The 17766-nt window shown below is 30.5% G+C and overlaps 1 protein-coding gene across 1 annotated transcript in view; it reads left to right on the forward strand.

The window, feature by feature from the left end:
• Positions 1–17425, forward strand: part of LOC132713749 (inositol 1,4,5-trisphosphate receptor type 2-like) — a 50290-nt gene extending 32865 nt beyond the window's left edge. Inside the window, exons 50-67 of the mRNA XM_060696429.1 lie at positions 287–361; positions 2183–2332; positions 3975–4076; positions 4492–4575; positions 5727–5909; positions 6180–6285; positions 6617–6732; positions 8611–8780; positions 9045–9182; positions 9433–9594; positions 9802–9916; positions 11215–11338; positions 11824–11999; positions 13006–13158; positions 13495–13572; positions 14433–14552; positions 15101–15238; positions 15541–17425. Of these exons, the coding sequence (XP_060552412.1) occupies positions 287–361; positions 2183–2332; positions 3975–4076; positions 4492–4575; positions 5727–5909; positions 6180–6285; positions 6617–6732; positions 8611–8780; positions 9045–9182; positions 9433–9594; positions 9802–9916; positions 11215–11338; positions 11824–11999; positions 13006–13158; positions 13495–13572; positions 14433–14552; positions 15101–15238; positions 15541–16275 (2925 nt within the window). The 3' untranslated portion in view covers positions 16276–17425. The remainder of the gene's footprint in view (positions 1–286; positions 362–2182; positions 2333–3974; positions 4077–4491; positions 4576–5726; positions 5910–6179; positions 6286–6616; positions 6733–8610; positions 8781–9044; positions 9183–9432; positions 9595–9801; positions 9917–11214; positions 11339–11823; positions 12000–13005; positions 13159–13494; positions 13573–14432; positions 14553–15100; positions 15239–15540) is intronic.
• Positions 17426–17766: the final 341 nt, after the last annotated feature.

Raw genomic sequence — 17766 nt, forward strand, 5'->3', positions numbered from 1 at the left:
AATTTTTAAAGTAAATTTGAAATGAAGAAACATCTGTCAGCCTGAAACCAGTGCTTGTATACATGATCTATTTGACATGAAATGCCATTTATTCATCATCCCTCAGGTACAGACTCACTCAAACCGAGCCTGCAATTTTCATGTAAGCTCGTTGTGATTAATGCTTCCAAATGATCACCCTTCTTCCAGATTTTTTATCTATCATTATATTCCATACAGTTGAAAGAAAAGGATAAGGAAGAAAAGTCCTCTGAGGACGAGGAAGGTGAAACAGCTATGATGTCAGGAAATGATTGGTTATATCGAACTGGCACTGAAAGTTATGGCCCGCATGTGTGATGGACAAAATCATACATTACAGGTATGTTAACATGTATAGTGATAAGTTAAACAAAATTAATGATTAGATAATTAATTACAAACCGGTGCATTTACATGACTGTCTGAATAAAAAAGTAATTTATGTCAATTATGTTACATATATATTTTAATAACGAAAGTAATAAGAAGTGTTAAACTCTATGTATAAATATTATAAATTGAAATTAATTGTTAGCATAGTTTAAACAAGAACTTTTAGATACATCTTTCATCGAAAATAATAAACTCGCGTAAATAACACGTCAACGTACAACCGCACGAGCGTATGTAATAGTAACATAATTCTACGAAATAGAAACATTTGTTAATGTTCTAGTAGAGATTATCAATCCGATTGCAATAATTGAAGGTAGAAAAAACATTTTCCATATAAGATGTAACTGAGTATATAAGCCAATTCTTGAGCAATGGGTTCTCATGTTTTTTCGGTCGTCACACAGAAGAAAATATATTAAAATATATTCAGTTGGGAAAAATTGTTATAGAGAGCATGTCTTAGATAAGAAAAACATAGCAAAGTTTTACACGGACATTTTGACTATTCGCGGCATAGCCACATGGTCACAAATAACGCGTCACTTTGTCTTTTTGAATTAAATGGACTCCACTGAAGTTTTTTAAAACAACGGGACTTGAAATAATTTTTCGAAATTAATGTTTCATTTGATGTAGGTTTGACCATTTAACCATAACTTTAGTCTAAACGATCAGGTCATTCGCTCACTCCGTATTTTCCAGAGTAGTTATTTTAATTGTGAAAAAAAGACCAACAATTGAAAAGCGTTTCACTTATTCTTAATTTATGTATGAGTGTATTTCTTCACTATCTTTAATATATTTCTGTTTTAAGTGCCCCAGCTGATATATATAAGAAATTGACATTTTAAATGATCATTTGGACCTCAGTGGTGTTCCTTTAACTATTAACCAAATAGTTAAAAAAGATACATATTTGAATATATCTAAATTAGTACCATTACAACTTGACGATAGTAGTTCTGTTTGTAATTTTGCCGTATATATGCAGGATTACCTCCGAGATCAACCTGATAATGTGAAGTCATTCAACATTGTTAGCGAAGTCACGCATTTTCTAAATGTGATGTATTCAAACATTAATGCTCGATCAATCGACCTGGTATGCCAGCTGTTCGATACAATGACTGAATTCACCGCCGTAAGTTTTAATCGGATAAGCTAAAGCCTAACTTGACAAAGAGCAAAAGCGATTCAAATGCCGTTTTAGGTATTACAGAGGTTCGAGGCGTTAAAGTCAGTCTTGTTGTTTGGCATGTCGTCTAAGCTTAAAGTTTAATTGCAAGGAATCGAAACAATTTTCAATATATGTGGCGGTCGAACTTTATCGCCCGGTTTATAAGCGACATTAAATCTAAAGTAGTCTTTTCCGGAAATTTAAACCGTTAAGCCGTTTAAATGTTTTGATCACCTTTTCTCGTCTGGTCAAGCTTTTCTAACCTATAGCCTGCTAGCTTCAACAGAATTTACCCAAGTGTCTAGTGCAGATTAAGATCAACCGACACATACGTTCTGATCATAGCCTGTACTGTTCCCGTTTTAGTTAGTTAATATTTTTGTTAAAGGAAAAAGGCTTTTTTTTGTCCAGTTTAAAAGATGGACCACTAATTGATAAGATAATTAGGTTAAAACTTAAGTTAAACATTACTTTTATCAAAAACATAAAAACATTAAGCTTAGAACAAACGCATAACAACATTGTACTGGCATTATGGTAAGTAAACAATAAAAAATATTAATCATATTTACATACATTTTAATACAGGATTATCTTAGGGAGCAACCAGATAATGTCAAGTCGTTCAACATAATAGGGGAAGTGACACAATTTCTAAATGTGATTTATTCAAACATTACGGCTGGCACTATTGACTTAGTAGGCCAACTGTTTGACACGATGACTGAGTTTACCGCGGTATGTAAAGAACAAAGATAAACAATATATATTTCACATTTGCACAATTAAATTCAAAATCGACACAACCACTCTATCCCGTCCACGTGTCGAAGTATTGAACTCACAGTCACAAAGATGCAAACATGCGTTATTTTCACAACACAAGTTTGCTTGACATTCATCAAAGTTGTCACACGCTCATTATGTCCATTGTTCAACATTCAGATTATAATAAATACACTTCCTTTATGTTTAATATAACTCAAAAGGAAACTATAGATTAAGGGATCAATAATTCCAATACTTAATTGTTTCATACGGTTTTACCCGGTGCTAGGTGCATCAGAGATGTTGAACTTGTCATTATCTCTCCCTCGAACAGACTCAATAAAAACTGATGATATCCCTTGTTCAAGATTTTTACACCATAATCAATACTGTAGTGAAATGACATTGGGTATATCTTTAGATAAAAACTTTTTAAAATATTTGAGTGCATAAATACCTTCATTATCACAATCTTAACTTGTACTTTTGCAAATCTGGAAACTTTGGGATAGGAAAATATATAACTATTTAAAACCTGTTTGATATATACTTTATAGTTTTTTAAATTAGAGACTGAATTAATATTATAATCAATTACAAATATCGTTTTTGGTCATTCCTCTACATGTGGTGCACTGTATTGAAAGTAGCAAACAGGTACGTGTGTTTTTTTTTAACTTGATACCTCATTAAATGGTCAGATCTAAGTTATTTAAATCTTCATCATGATTACAAAGGGTTTGACTGATTTCACTTAGCATGAGGGTAAGTAGTATTTGAATTTTATTTGGAACTTTATTTGATTCATTTGTGCAATTAAGTTTTGCTTTATATTTATCAGTTATCACAAGATGAATGTCTTTTAGCTTAACCCCATCATAGATATAATTTATACGCGTCAGTGTTGCATGTACATCTGGATTACTGTGTAAAATATTTTTTAAAAACAAATACATACAAAAATTATCCCGTAATTTCAACAGTTATGGTTGGACTAATGATCAAATTTTAAGTTGATAAAGCACAGTAATATAGTTAGGTCTCATAAATTCCCCACTGTATTAATTTGGAAACAGATTTGTAAAACTGCTAAAGGGAGATATGAATAGCAATGCCTTCTGCTACAAGAATTGATCTGATTAATTGGAATAGATATCAGTACAAAGACTATTAGGTGTGAACGATGTTCACTGAAATAAGCCAAGCAAACCGCAAACCAAATAAGACCACCGGATATCGAACAAAAAAAACGGGGCACAATACGGAAATATTTAAGACTTGGCGGCCGGTTATATGCAACCAAAAAGTCATTCAGCTATTTTCCCTGCATTTTATGCGAGTAAATTATGTGTTTTTTGTATAAATAACAAAGAAGAAAGTTAAGAAATGTATTCCCATTGATATATAAAGTGCAATATAATTTTTTATTAAACAAAAGTAAGCATTCTTAGTTTTCTGTGTGCATATAAAGAGACATTTAATGTTTGAATGAGTTTGTAGGTAGCCTTCACTGAACATTGCTTGTACCATGTTTTCGTTTTTAAGTATTCTAATGCATAAAAAATATCGGATACTTGCTGAAAAGAAAACAGGATTTTTTTTTATTTTAAAGGGAAACCAGGAAAATCGCATTGTGATATATGACAACAAAATCATTGACTACATCAACTTTATTTTACGAGCTGGTGAAATCGGAGATTGTCCAATAGATAAGGTATTTGTGAGGGATGTTGCATCGTATTACCTCTCATGTACAGACTCAATAGAACCGTGTCTACAATTCTCATGTTGTTTTGTTTTGTTGTGATTAGTGCTTCCGAGGTTTTTTCCGGATTTTTTGATTTATAGTATCCATTTTTATTGAGTTTTAGTTGTTATAAGATATACTTGTATATCATAAGATATAAACAAGAATCAATAATGATCTGTAATTTCTGAAAAATAACAGTTTATATTAAGAGTAAATAAATACATGTATATATTTCATGAAAAAAAAAGTTGTAAATGTTTAGTTAAATTAGATACCACTACAAATGAAAAAGAAAAAGACACGAAAATTAACAAAACCTTTAGTATATGTAAACATATTTTTTTTGTATTAATATATCAAACGTTTTTTTTCTATTCAGATCCTGTCACTGAGAGAGAGTATCTCGAACTTAGTTCTAGCATTAGTTGAGGAAAATGGTGCTGGTAAAACGCAAGTAGCAATGGTAAAATTTTAATATTCATAACAACATATCACTTCTTCTGATTGATAGAATCTGCAAACAAAATAGCTTGGTTGTGATATATTTTGTTTTAATGTATTTTATTGCAATATTTGCGTATAACCAAATGCTTATGTGTGATTCAAATGATCCAGTATAGGAATCTATTAAGTCGAGGTGTCAGCTGTGTGCGAGACAGGAAAAGAATTAGATAATATGTATAATTCTTTCTCTAAATCAAAATCAGATTGATGGTCAAAAGGTTCCATTTAAAAAAACAAACAAAAAAACCCCCAAAAAACAACAACACAGGCTTTTCTAGATTTATTAATTGGTGCATAATAAGATGTGAAATGGGAACGAAATTATTTTATTAATTGATTAAAGAATAGTTAGCGAATAGGCGTTTACTTTTTCCTGCAATATTTTTTGATTATATATTTATTGAATCGGCACTGTAAAAACAATTGTATTTAAAGGTTTCTGATACGAATTTAGTTTTCTTTATCTTTACAATTGTTAACCAATATGAAGAAAACACATTTCACATTTCGGAAATTCAACCCAGCAATTAAGACCAACACTCTTTGTTTAAGAGATATCATACAAACAGGAAATAGAACAATTTATACCACAAATCTTTAAATAAAACATAGTCATTGATGATCACGCAAGGTTAAGACAAGAAAAAATAAATTGCAATCAGAATTAAAATTATGTCTTTAATTGGCGAACTTAATTCTAGAAATAGACATATGCTTCTTGTGTGCATTTTTTTTATAAATTACTTTTTTTAAAGCAGAATGCCACCAGATACCGGCTGATTGTAGGAAAAATTCTGAAGAGCATTTAAAAGTAAATTATCGTAAAGTCAACAAAGGAAATAAATAACACATTGCAAACGACACTTACAGCCCAAATAAATTGCAAAAAATAAATAAATAAAAAATAGCTCTTGAAAATATGGTGAAAAATACTGCAAAACGGTCATTAATAGCACATAACATAGAAAGTATTACTATTATCTTGAATCCTTTAACATTTCTTAAAAATTCAATACAGTTTTCTCAAGTTTGATTTTCCTGAGATGTTTTGGCTCATCTTGAGACATGTAGCTTTACGTCTTAGCCTTTATGTATTTTTTCTTTATATAGGAAGTAAAAGATTCTCTTGATAAAAAAGCCGTTGTGAAATTGATGACTGAAAGCTTTGAACATCATGGGATAGACAAGAAGAAACTTGCAGAAATGAAGTATATTGAACAGGAAGGTCATGTGCCTCAGCAGAAAAAGAGCAAAATTGCTTTATTCAAAGAGAAAATTCTGAGATCAATTGGGGTAATTTATATTAATATCAAGTCTAAACTATTTTCTTTAATAAAAGATGTAAAAAATGGTGAAGAATTACACTCGTCTGGTTAAAAATTTTCTGGTTAAGTACTTGTACATCTAAATGAATTTCATATCTATACTTTTTATGATAGTGCGATAAAAGCATACAGAAAACAGTGCATCGATTTTTATCACTGTCTAATATTTCATCGTAAAAAAACTTCCTTTATGGAAATGTTTGAAACGATTTCAACAGTTTTCATATTTGATTTGTAGAATAAAGACAATGACGAGTTTGCTGAAGAATACGAAGACGTTGGCTATCGTTTGTATCTAATACTTGCTAGAATGGTAGACATAGATGTTCAACTTTTAGAATCACGTATGGATGCCTACATTTAACAAACTAATTGTTCCCTATCTTAACTTAATTATTGATCTCTAACATTAAACTTCTTGTCATAAACGTCAATATCAACTCTGCAATTTTGACGTAAAATATAGAATTTTAGGAGTAAAGAATTTAGTTCATTATGTAAACTCTTTAGATTATGTCTGAATAAAAAATACACCAAATGAATATAGTTCTACTACTGTGATACTAATTCAACTATTACTTTCAGCCAAAAATGATTGGTTTGAATGTTTCTATAAATATGTACTTCCGTTTATTTTTCTCAAAATAGACATAGTTCGATTTATTTACGTTTCAGTTCGGATGACGCCGTTGCAATTGAAGGCTTACAATTTTTACAAGAAAAATTGCCAGTCCATTGAGATAGTAAAAGATGACGAATTACAAAAGGCCAATTTCCGCGTCAAGACAACGGTATGGCAATGTTTGATACAACGTGTTTTGGACGTTTACATATACTTAAGTCATATTCAATGCATCGACAGAAAAGAAAAAAATAAGAAAGTGAAAATCCTATACCTAAATTAAAAATAGTTCATATTTTATAAGAATTGATTTGTAATTTATATACACGTTTATTGATGACATTTTGTCGGCTCATAAAATTCCTTTATTATTAATCGTATATTACATCCGGTAAGCTTACCACAAAATGAAATACACATATTCGCATTTGCTTAAAACGAATGGAAGCAAACTTTGAACTATCAAAGTTTACAGATTAAATTTACTGACTTATTAATTGATATTTGCCTAACCTTAAACCATTTTCATAACAATACTTCAGTGTAGATCGCAAATATATTTCAAATTTATCATAAACATCAGCATCAAGTACTATTACCGCTTGAATGTCGAAGTCAGTTCGACAGACATCTATGTAATATCATCATTTTTAATTCATCAGCGGATTCATACTTAATGTAAAATCAATTATAAACAACCGGTGAGAAATAAGATTCTTTGCAAATAATTTACAGGGACATCCGGCTATACAGGTCTATTGATAGTTGCCCCAACCCTTTGCTATAGTTGATATTAATAGAAATAGTATATTGCCCTACGTAGAAGTGTTTGAAAGTTACACATTAACCTAACTAGTGCTTATGATATAGTTAAGGACACGTGACGCTAACAAACCTGTAGAATTGCATAATCAGACCCTATTTCGTTGCTAGGAGAAGCTTTTAATTGAGAATATTTTTGAAATGGGTTTCTTTTATTTGCCGAAACCACTTAAGATATAATTTCACTTTTTGCAACTTTTATTTATTTCTTAGAAGAGCAGAGACAACCCAAATATGTACATTAAATTGCATATCGATCCTGTATTTTTTAATTTGCTTGTGTAAATTTATTTTAGAATTGAATTGGCTTGTTAGAGGTATTTTTTTTATCTTCACTAAATTGTCTGATTTAAGAATGTATGTTTGTTTGCCGCTTTCATAAATTGATCTTAAAATTACCACTACTTCTTAAGTAAAGCAAGTTCAAACGCTTTTTTTACTTTTGAAAGTTTACTTAAAAGTTATTTTAATGTATTAAAGATATGTTATTGATATTGACCTCATTCAAAATATTTTATCATCAGAACGTGTACATCTTTTTCTTCTATATAATGCACCATGTACTACTTTAATATAATCTGACTATTACTTTACCTATGTGTTTAATCTATAAATAAACATGTATGCATCTAAATACCCAATTCTAGTTGGTTTGAAAACTAAAAGATTCGCTTCGTATTTTCTATTTTTCTCATATTTCGTTCTTCTTGTCATTTTTTACTTGCGATATGGACATTGTCATTTTCTTTCTTCTCTTTTTAAACCTTTTTCTGTTCGTATCAAATAAAAGTCACAAAATTTCTCCCGAAAACACAATTTTCATTTACATTTACAAATTTACAATATTTGCTAAGATTTCATTTATTTTGCCTTATTTGTAAAACAATTTTTAATAGGAAGTGCTTCCTTCTTCTCGTTTATTCATTTTTTGTTGTCTTAAAGTTTTTATTGCTATTATATTTAAATTTCTCAGTTTGATATTTTTAACAAAATTTACAGCATTAAAAAGGATTTTAAAACCTTTATGTTTCAAGACAAGTAAAATGATACGTTATTTATTTATTAATGTTTGTTCAATTGTTTGATTAGATTTACTTTCTCTTTCTAAGTCAAAACAATCGAAATATAAAAAATAGGTATATTATGATTGAAAACAACTCACCATGAAACGTATGTAACAAATAAATAATTCAGACGCTTTGTCACATAAACCATTATTTTATAGCGGGTTCTTCGAGAGGAAGTGAAAGAGATGCTGAAATGGAGCGTTGATAGGTCATCGCCTAGCAACAAAATTCGAGACTTGATGGCATGGTCTGTAGATATCATGAAAGATATTGCTTACCAAAGAAAGATTCTTAACAACCCTGTAGCTGTCGTGCTAACAAAGGGATGGTAAGTGTGTCTGTTTAGCGTATTGATCACACAACTCTCTAAACAGAAAGATACCAAACAAAATTATTTCTTTTTGTTGTAAATATAAATTGCCAAACAATTTGAGATCGTACTTATAGGTGATTTGCTTCAGATGAAGAAAACGTATACAACAAAAGCTTTTAATGAGTTGGGTAACAAGTTCTTTCAAAATTAGAAAAAGTCAGAAACTTTATCAGAAATTTTCATTGACATACGAGTATATCGCTTACTTTTGTTCTTAAGGTTGGTTTGGAACAATTCTGTTACAATTCTATCCTTTGCCATAAACATCCTGATGTTAATGACATGGAACGCAAAAGCATCTTTAAACACATCAGGAATATATAAGAACAGTACAGCTATTCCACTAGAAGTAAAAGAGTAAGTCTTCCTTCATTAATTTATCCTGAACATTTTCTTAATTGTTGAAATATTAGTTATTAATTGCTGTCACTAATTTCAGAAGTAAAATTGTACAAATTAAAAAAAATCATTTATTATGCAGTTACATAACTGAGACGACATTTAAATCCATGTAATTTGATATGTTAAATTTTCTTCTGTGAAATAATAAAAACCTAAAATCTGTATTTTAGAAATAAACATGCATCATACCCCTTTATAATTTCAGTCCTATTCCCGAAATTAGCAACCTTACTGCAGATCAATACGCACTGGCCCTTTTTGTACTCGGGGGATTACACAATACATTCTGTTTCCTGGTCCTTATAAGCTACTTTGTTGGTAATCACCCACGACTGCCAGATCCCAAAGCAGCATTTCTTGAAATCAAGTAAGAAACTAAACATTTTCACGACCCTTTGCTCATTCAAGACAGCCTAACTAGAAAATCTCTTTTGTGCATTTTTATGAACTTGTTTACGGAGGAAGTCGATGTGATTGGTTAAGAAACGCTTAAAAAGTTTTTAACGCAAAATTCTTTTGATAAACCCTTAAATAATTTTGATGACTTACTTACTTACTCATTACATTGTTATAGGGAATGTTTATTCGCCAAGAAAAGGGAGGAAGAAGACCTTGATGAAGATAAAACTAAAGAGCACGTAGCCAAGATGGATGCAACACTACTTAGTTTTACAACATTTTATTACATCGTAGGTTGATTTAAAATAAAGTCCATATGAATTTTTTTCTAATTTAAGTGACATTATGCTCATTTGTTTCAACTTAAGTTTAGTGAGTTGTATATTTTAAAAGATTATCTTAATGATGATTAAACAATAATTGATAAAGCATATAATACAGTAAATTCTCTCTGTTAAGACCACTAACGGGTCTGACTCAAAGTGGTCTTAATAGTGAACTGGTCTTAAAAGTGAATAAGTCACTTTAACAGCTGACGAAGTCCAACTTAACTTAATGTATACCTTTTATAGTTTTATGCACATGGTAAATGTACTTAATTAAATGAGTAAAAAGAAACACATTTTTTTAAACAAAAAACATTTTTAATGCATGATAATAATTATTATACTGTACATCATTAATATGATGAAAACATTAATTTACGACTTCCACTTAAGAAGAAAAATATGAGGTATTAATATAGTATGACTCTCATTATGATTTATACATTAATTACATATCGAAATAAAGCACACATGAACTGATAATTTGGTGTAATTAGCAATTTTTACCATACTTGGTATAAATTGTGATGCACAACAAACAATTTTACATGCTATTTACTTGTTTATCACATCCTAATTACGCTGACAAATTAATCGTTCTCGCACCATAGCTGCTTAGATTAATTAGCCAGAAGTGGTTTAAACTGATCATGTTGACGCTTGAACTCTAAAGATACATCGTAAAGCAAGTGTATATAAGTTGTCTAAAACCAAAAGGACTACTCCACTCTTTTTAACCAATCATTTCTGAAGGATATTTATAGATATCTATGTGAGTCACGGGGGTCATTGATTACTCAGGTGATGTTTATCATAAAATTGAAAACAAGAAATATGACAAAATGTTAAGTTACTTTAATTCAAGCTCAACACTCGCCATTTACTCTTTGATGGGCATAATGTCTCTTAAATAGCAAAATGACATAAAATTATTATTAAAAACGTGGCTTTAACACCAGTAAGGTAACAAATGAATATAAATTCATTCACTGTTTTTAAAACAGTTATTTTGCTTTTAACTTGTTTTATTTATTTTATTCTTCAAATTCAAAATAATCAATGTATCATTTATTATAATGTGCGAAAAACCTGTTTAGTTCTTTGAATTATTTGTGATGAAACTTTTATTCGTTGTAATGTCTCGTTTTAATTTGTACTAAATATACACATGATACATGGAACAAACTTAATTTGAATTGAATGAATGTAATTTTTTGATACTTGTAACTTCTTTAATAAGCCTTTTTGTTTTTTTTATGCAGAGCTTTTTTGCCCTTTCAATTGGTGGTACAATGTTTCATGGATATTTCTTCGCATATCATCTTCTAAACATTGTAAACGGGAACCAGCTTCTTAGTGGTGTAATCAAAGCGGTTACACAGAACGGTATTTCTTTGAATAATGTTTACCTTTATATTCAATGATTAATAAAGTGCAAAATTCGACGGATGTTGAAAATAAAAGTCATAAACTTTAATGCGGTTGTTTTTCGCCAAACTGAATCAACTCTTGCAGTTTTACCCATATTTTGGCTTGTACATATCATTTTAGCACTTCAGGAGGTAGATTTTTAACATAAATTAAATTTGCAATTGAACTTTCACTGTTACTTTAATAGTTGAATTTCAACATATGTTTAAATTATTTCTAATATTATATAAAAGGAAATGGTGCTATTTTTATGATTTTTAAATTGTTCCAATGCTTTTAAAATTAATATAATCGTATTTGTAATTCGAAATGCTCTAGAGTTTTTTGCTACTGGAAAGTTTTTTTGCAGCCTAATGTAAAACAGATTTAGTTGATGTTAACAAAGTTGTTTCCTCAAAAGATATTGTGCCTAACAGAAAGATTATTCCGATTATTTTCAGGCCGATCGTTGGTGTGGGTTGGTATACTAGGATTGTGCGTGTTTTATCTCTACGCCATAATTAGCTTTGCTTTGATGAGAAGCATGTTTGATCCAAACGATTATCTTTACTGTGACACACTATGGCAGTGTACATTGACAATTATCCGATACGGTTTAATTGGTGACCTGTTTGATGTAAGTACTTGTTTATAAGAGCTTTTAACTGTTAAACACATGCTACGGGATAGTTCCCTTGTGTTCATAGTCTACCAATTAATGACTCGTCCAATTTATTAAAATCACGAAGGAAGTCCTCCTATAATGCTATTACACTGTATTTTGGTACAATCATTTTATGTTATTATACACTCAAATGTGATATTATGTGTTCCGTCACGCCAGCCTCTTTACTATCACTGAATAAATTTATCTAATTATTCACATCTTATTTTTCCCTTCTAGTTATACATTATATAGAACATTAACTGGATTAATCCTTTTTTTCGGAGCACTTTATTTTTCTTGCTGACTAAGTTTTTGTATAAAACTTATACTGTACTCGTTTATCAGTATCCTATGAGCAAAACTATCCTATATGCTTTTAATTTTTTAAGTTATTTTCATGATTGTCACGTTCTAATGTTCATATATTTATTTTCATACCACTCAAAACAACGAAACATATAGAGGATATTTAATTATTTTTTACGCCACTCGTGAAATATTTATTTTCATACTCTCAAGAATTAATCCTGTTTTTATAGAAAAAAACTTGAATATTCTATTCTGTTAATTATCTAATTTTACTCATTTCGGACCTTATATATAGAGAGACTTCTCTTTTAATTTAATTTATGTATTTGCTGAATTCAGAATAAAGAATAAATAAAAGACACCAGTGACAATACGGAAAATATGCTTCACTGCAGTGAAAAATGAATTTTTACAGTGAAAATACGGAAAATGAAATTATGCATCAATATGTCAGAATGTTTTATTTATAAGAATAATAATTATTATAATTAATGTATATATTATTTTGCAAAAAATCTATTTAATATATAATTCATGTAAAAATTTAATATTTGTATTTAACAAATAAATAAATAAATAAACAATAAAATATATATCATGTAGATTTTGGGTTAATGCAACACAGTATTGCTGCACTGTTTACATTAAGCATTTTATTATATTTTAGAACATCAAAGCTCACAAGACAGAAAAGAATTTCCGAATGTTCGGATTCGTCGTTTTGTACCACGTGTCCTTTTTCATATTTATCACAACTATTGGATTGAATATCATCTTTGGTATTATTGTGGACACATTCTCCGAACTTAGAGATTTAAAGGTATTCTTTTGTGCATTTAGCATTTTTTGACTGTACTAAATGTAATGACATTTAACAGTTTGATATAACCAACGTTTACAACGTTAAGCAAATTTGTAGCGTTAGCGAAGCACATACCAAAATACTGACTTTTAGGCAGTTTGTCTTGTAATATTTTCATACCATAATCAAAAACCTTTGAAGGATAGATAATTTTGTTTCACCACACCAGTTCATGACACTGTAATATACTACAGACAGTACATTTGTATCATATGTACAAATAAAGTATTATAATATTATTTTGTACTTTTACAAGAATATGTATGTTCATCATTATTGTAATATGTTTTGTAGTGGACGGCAGAATCTGATATGAGGGACACCTGTTTTATTTGTAGCAGGAACAGTTATGATTTTGAACATCATGGCAACGTAAGTCAGTCAATTTTAATGAATGTTAAAGAAATGTATAAAATTGAGAACGTCTTGAAGTGAATTAGGTGGTTCTGCATGTAAACATATTTCAACAATTTGTTAACTTATTCAAGTAGTCGCCATAGAGATGCTGGTTTTCCTGAAACACTCTTTAATATCCAGATGTTTAGTTATGAAGTCAGTTTGAGCAATATTTCCGCCGCGTTCGTACTATCACATGATTATATTGAAAAATATATAGATCTACATATAGTGCAATTATAGAAGACATTTGCAAGTGCATTCTTTAAGAATATTTCTTTTATTAATCATTATAGTCATACATTGGATGATATTAAATACAAAAAAGTTAAACCGATTACATTGAATTTACAAGTAGTTTAATTGCGTTTCTTGATAAATCTATAAGATCACGTGACTAGCTAAATGACAAGATTATCCTAATTGATTGATTGCATGCTACAAATTCTTATTCAGTTAATGCAAAAAGCCATTACATTACATAAAGGCATGATATGTGATGTATTTAAACAAATTGGCAGAAGAGATAGGCGAATTAGTTTGTGGAGAATCATCTAAATGTGACAGTTGCATGCAATCCCTAGAGGATATTTTTGCAAAAATATGTGGTTTGTTAAAGCAATTTAGTTTAATAGATTGTAATATGTGCATGTTAAACATGTTTTAAGGTTGAGGAAATCCCTTTAAACTGCATGTTGCTATTTGTAATAATATACCGGTACTTGATGCTTAAACCAAAAAAGAATAAAAGAATACTAAGTACCTTGTTTGACAAAGATTCTACTTGAGCTGTGTTATTTAGTAATGCTAAAAGAAGTATAATTTTCTGTACTTAGGGCTTTGAACAACATGTTCGTCATGAACATAATATGTGGGCGTACATTTTCTTCTTTATTCATTTGGATGGGACGAAACTCAACGATTACACTGCTCTAGAGATGTACGTCTTTAAACATGTGAGTGAATAAACTCTTCACTTGGGAATATTTTCTTTCTAACATTTTACGACTTAATTCCTTTACATTTGTTTGCTAAAGATTCTGCTCATTTAACACGAAAAACAGGCAAAATGTTCTCACAGAATCAGAGCAAGATGGATGTAAAATAATTTAAACAGAGATAATTATCAAAACAAGCTTAAAGAATTAGATAAAATATATAGTGCAGCTTGCGATATTGTCTAGTTTTTTATCATATCTAGAAATAAACATGCATCATACCCCTTTATTATTTCAGTCCTATTTCATGGTGGACCTTTATGCTACTTGTAGTCAAACACCGTAGCTTTATGATTTTGAAATGGAAGAAAACAAAAAATCCTTGAATTTGTTTTCCCTTTATTAAAGCTTATTAAGGATTTATCCAGAGAAATAGCGGAACATAAGTTAAAGTATTTCACATCATGCTTTCTTACAGAAACTGGTACATATTTGATCATAGTATCATTTGTAGAGATAAAAATCCTGTTTTTATAATTCACTTATTTGAAATATTCTTTTTCCAGCTCCAGAAGGAAAATTATGACTTTTTCCCATTAGACCGTGCTCTGTCCCTTGCTGCCATGGGCCAAGATTCTACAGAAGTCAAGATTGATGACTTACTCTATCACGTTACGTCCATAGTACAGAAACAAAAGAAAGAGGTAAATACATGAAAAGTACTAATTCAACGAGATATTATGATGTATTTTTTTGTAAAAAAAATTCTATTCAATTCTGGTCTGTTGGAAGATCCTTCCCTTAATACTAGACGAAACACTTCATACACGTTTTTGTGTAAATATGTTTTAGAACAAAGAAACACATTCCTTTATGTTTAAGCAAAGATTTATCCAATTTTACGATGTTATGATGGCAAGTTTAACTCAAACTGTGTTTTTTATGAAATAAAAAAAGCAAAATTGCTATTTTTTAAATATAATTTCATAAACAATTGTCATTTTAGGAACTGGAGAAGAAGAGACTGGAAGAAAAAATGCGACAAGTAGCGTGGGAAGAGAGACATCGCATGGTTCCAATACGAGACAGTCTTAACATTGCACAAAACGAAGATTACTTACTTGTATCACAGGAGCAAGAAGATCAAATATTTGATACACTTGTAGTAGGAAGTCCACCTCAAGGTCTGTCACCAACTTACTCTCGAAGAACAAGCGTTGCTACAGCAACAAGAAGGCCAAGCGCGGCAGGATCCGGGTACCAAACACCACTAAATCGCCACGACAAATACCGCCGTCGTCGAAGTGTGAGTCCTATGGAAAAGGATACACTTTACCGCATTGTAAGTCCTTCTCGTGGGTACGATGATGACCTGGTTTCATTATCCGGTACACAAGTTTACGGATGGGAAGAAAGAATTCATAGCCCTACGTTGTTTGGTTTAGATGAAGATGTCCTCGATATAATTCCTGTCCCGTATAGTCGTCGACAGTCTTTTGACAGACTTCGTAGTCCAAGATTGAGCATTGCACCGGGACACAGAGAATTGCAAACCTATTATTCTGAGTCTGATCCTACCCCATATCTACGTCAGCTTGCACAACAATATTCACAAGAAAGGGAAAGACGTCTTTCACAACAATTCCCAGATGGCCAGCCTCTGACTTTACCTCCAGAAACAGAGAGAGGGGATACAGACAGTATTACGTCTGAAGTTGGTCCACCCGATACGCAGTTTTGAATTATGAGGCGAGAATAAAATATAGACACATATAAAAAATGAACAATAAACAATTTTCAAAATATTTGACAAGTTAGAGTTTTGTAAAGAACGAGCGCTAATGGCTTGGAACAAAGAACACACAAAATAAAAATCTATCAACTCTAATAAGCACTTACCATTGTTTTGCATTGTAAGGCTTATTGCTTAGGCACACATATCAAAGGATTTTGCACGATTTATAATAACCGTAAACTGATTTTGAGGACGAATAATTTATTTTTATTTGAATTTATCTATGTACTTTAAGAACATGAAGCGTATAAAAGTATTTTAGAAAACATTTGTATTAATAAGGGATTTCCCCGTTGGTTCATCTATTTTAGTAAGGTGCTTGTCAAATGTAATAGTGTGACGTCAGCATTATTTCCTTTGGCCACAGTGGTGTATTTTGTAATGATTTACAAAAGCATTTTAAAAACATGACACTGATATGATACAAATATTTTACAGTATTATTGTTATGTTATTGGTGGCTGATATTTTTACTAAATCGTAATGATGATGAGGTTTTTAAAATGCATACTTATCGTCTACGGCAAGTATCTTCCCCTTTGCCCTTAGTCTTATTTTATTTAATTTAACCCCCCTCCCCAGGTCTCCTGTCCTCTTACCCTGTGCCCTTTGACTTTGTGGGCCTGTTTTTCAATCAGTTATTTGTTTTCTTTGAATTTCTTATCATGTACAAATTATTGCCTATTTTCAATCATTTATTTGTTTTCTTTGAATTCTGTATCAGTTACAAATTATTTTTTTTAGTGATTAGCCTGTCCGTGCTCTGCCTTGTGTCCTGTCCTGTTCTTGTTTGGGTCTGCTTAGGCTTCTTGTCACTGGTTCTTGTTGCTGGGTCATGTGGGGTTTGCGTTCATTGAACGCAGCCTTTCCTTGATGATTTTGTTTATCATATTTTATATTTAATTTGTTACACCATGACGCCTGTTTATGAATGTATGTTTATTAATAATTCCTCATAATACTCATTTGTAAGGAAGGACATTCATTTTGCAGTTTCATTTTTTTACATCCCACAGATGTTGAATCGACCAGACCATGACACAACCATGAAACAAGTCCGAAATCAGATTTATAAAAGGCACAAATAATAATAGCTATTAAGTTATTTTAATTAGAAATTTTATTTTACAATTATTATTAAAAAAAGTAAGCTTAGAATTGTTTATAAACAATATTATTGACATGAGCGTGTAAAACAGAAAGTCATCACAGCATCAGGAGAGTCAAAGGCAAACTGTTCTATTTAATCTCTTGTATAATATTGCATGACTATGTTTGAACATACTGACTCTTAACAAAGACAATAAGGTATAATGACCCTAGGTTTACCCCATTATTTAGAATTATTCCATTTAACGTCAGTTCATTTCAGATGAATGATAAAGAAATTTGTTCCCCACAATAGTCATAAATGTTTGATATTGGCATCATTTGACT

The sequence above is a fragment of the Ruditapes philippinarum genome, unplaced genomic scaffold, assembly GCF_026571515.1.
Source record: "Ruditapes philippinarum isolate M1 unplaced genomic scaffold, ASM2657151v2 ctg272_1_1_1_1, whole genome shotgun sequence".
Taxonomy (NCBI): Eukaryota; Metazoa; Mollusca; class Bivalvia; order Venerida; family Veneridae; genus Ruditapes; species Ruditapes philippinarum.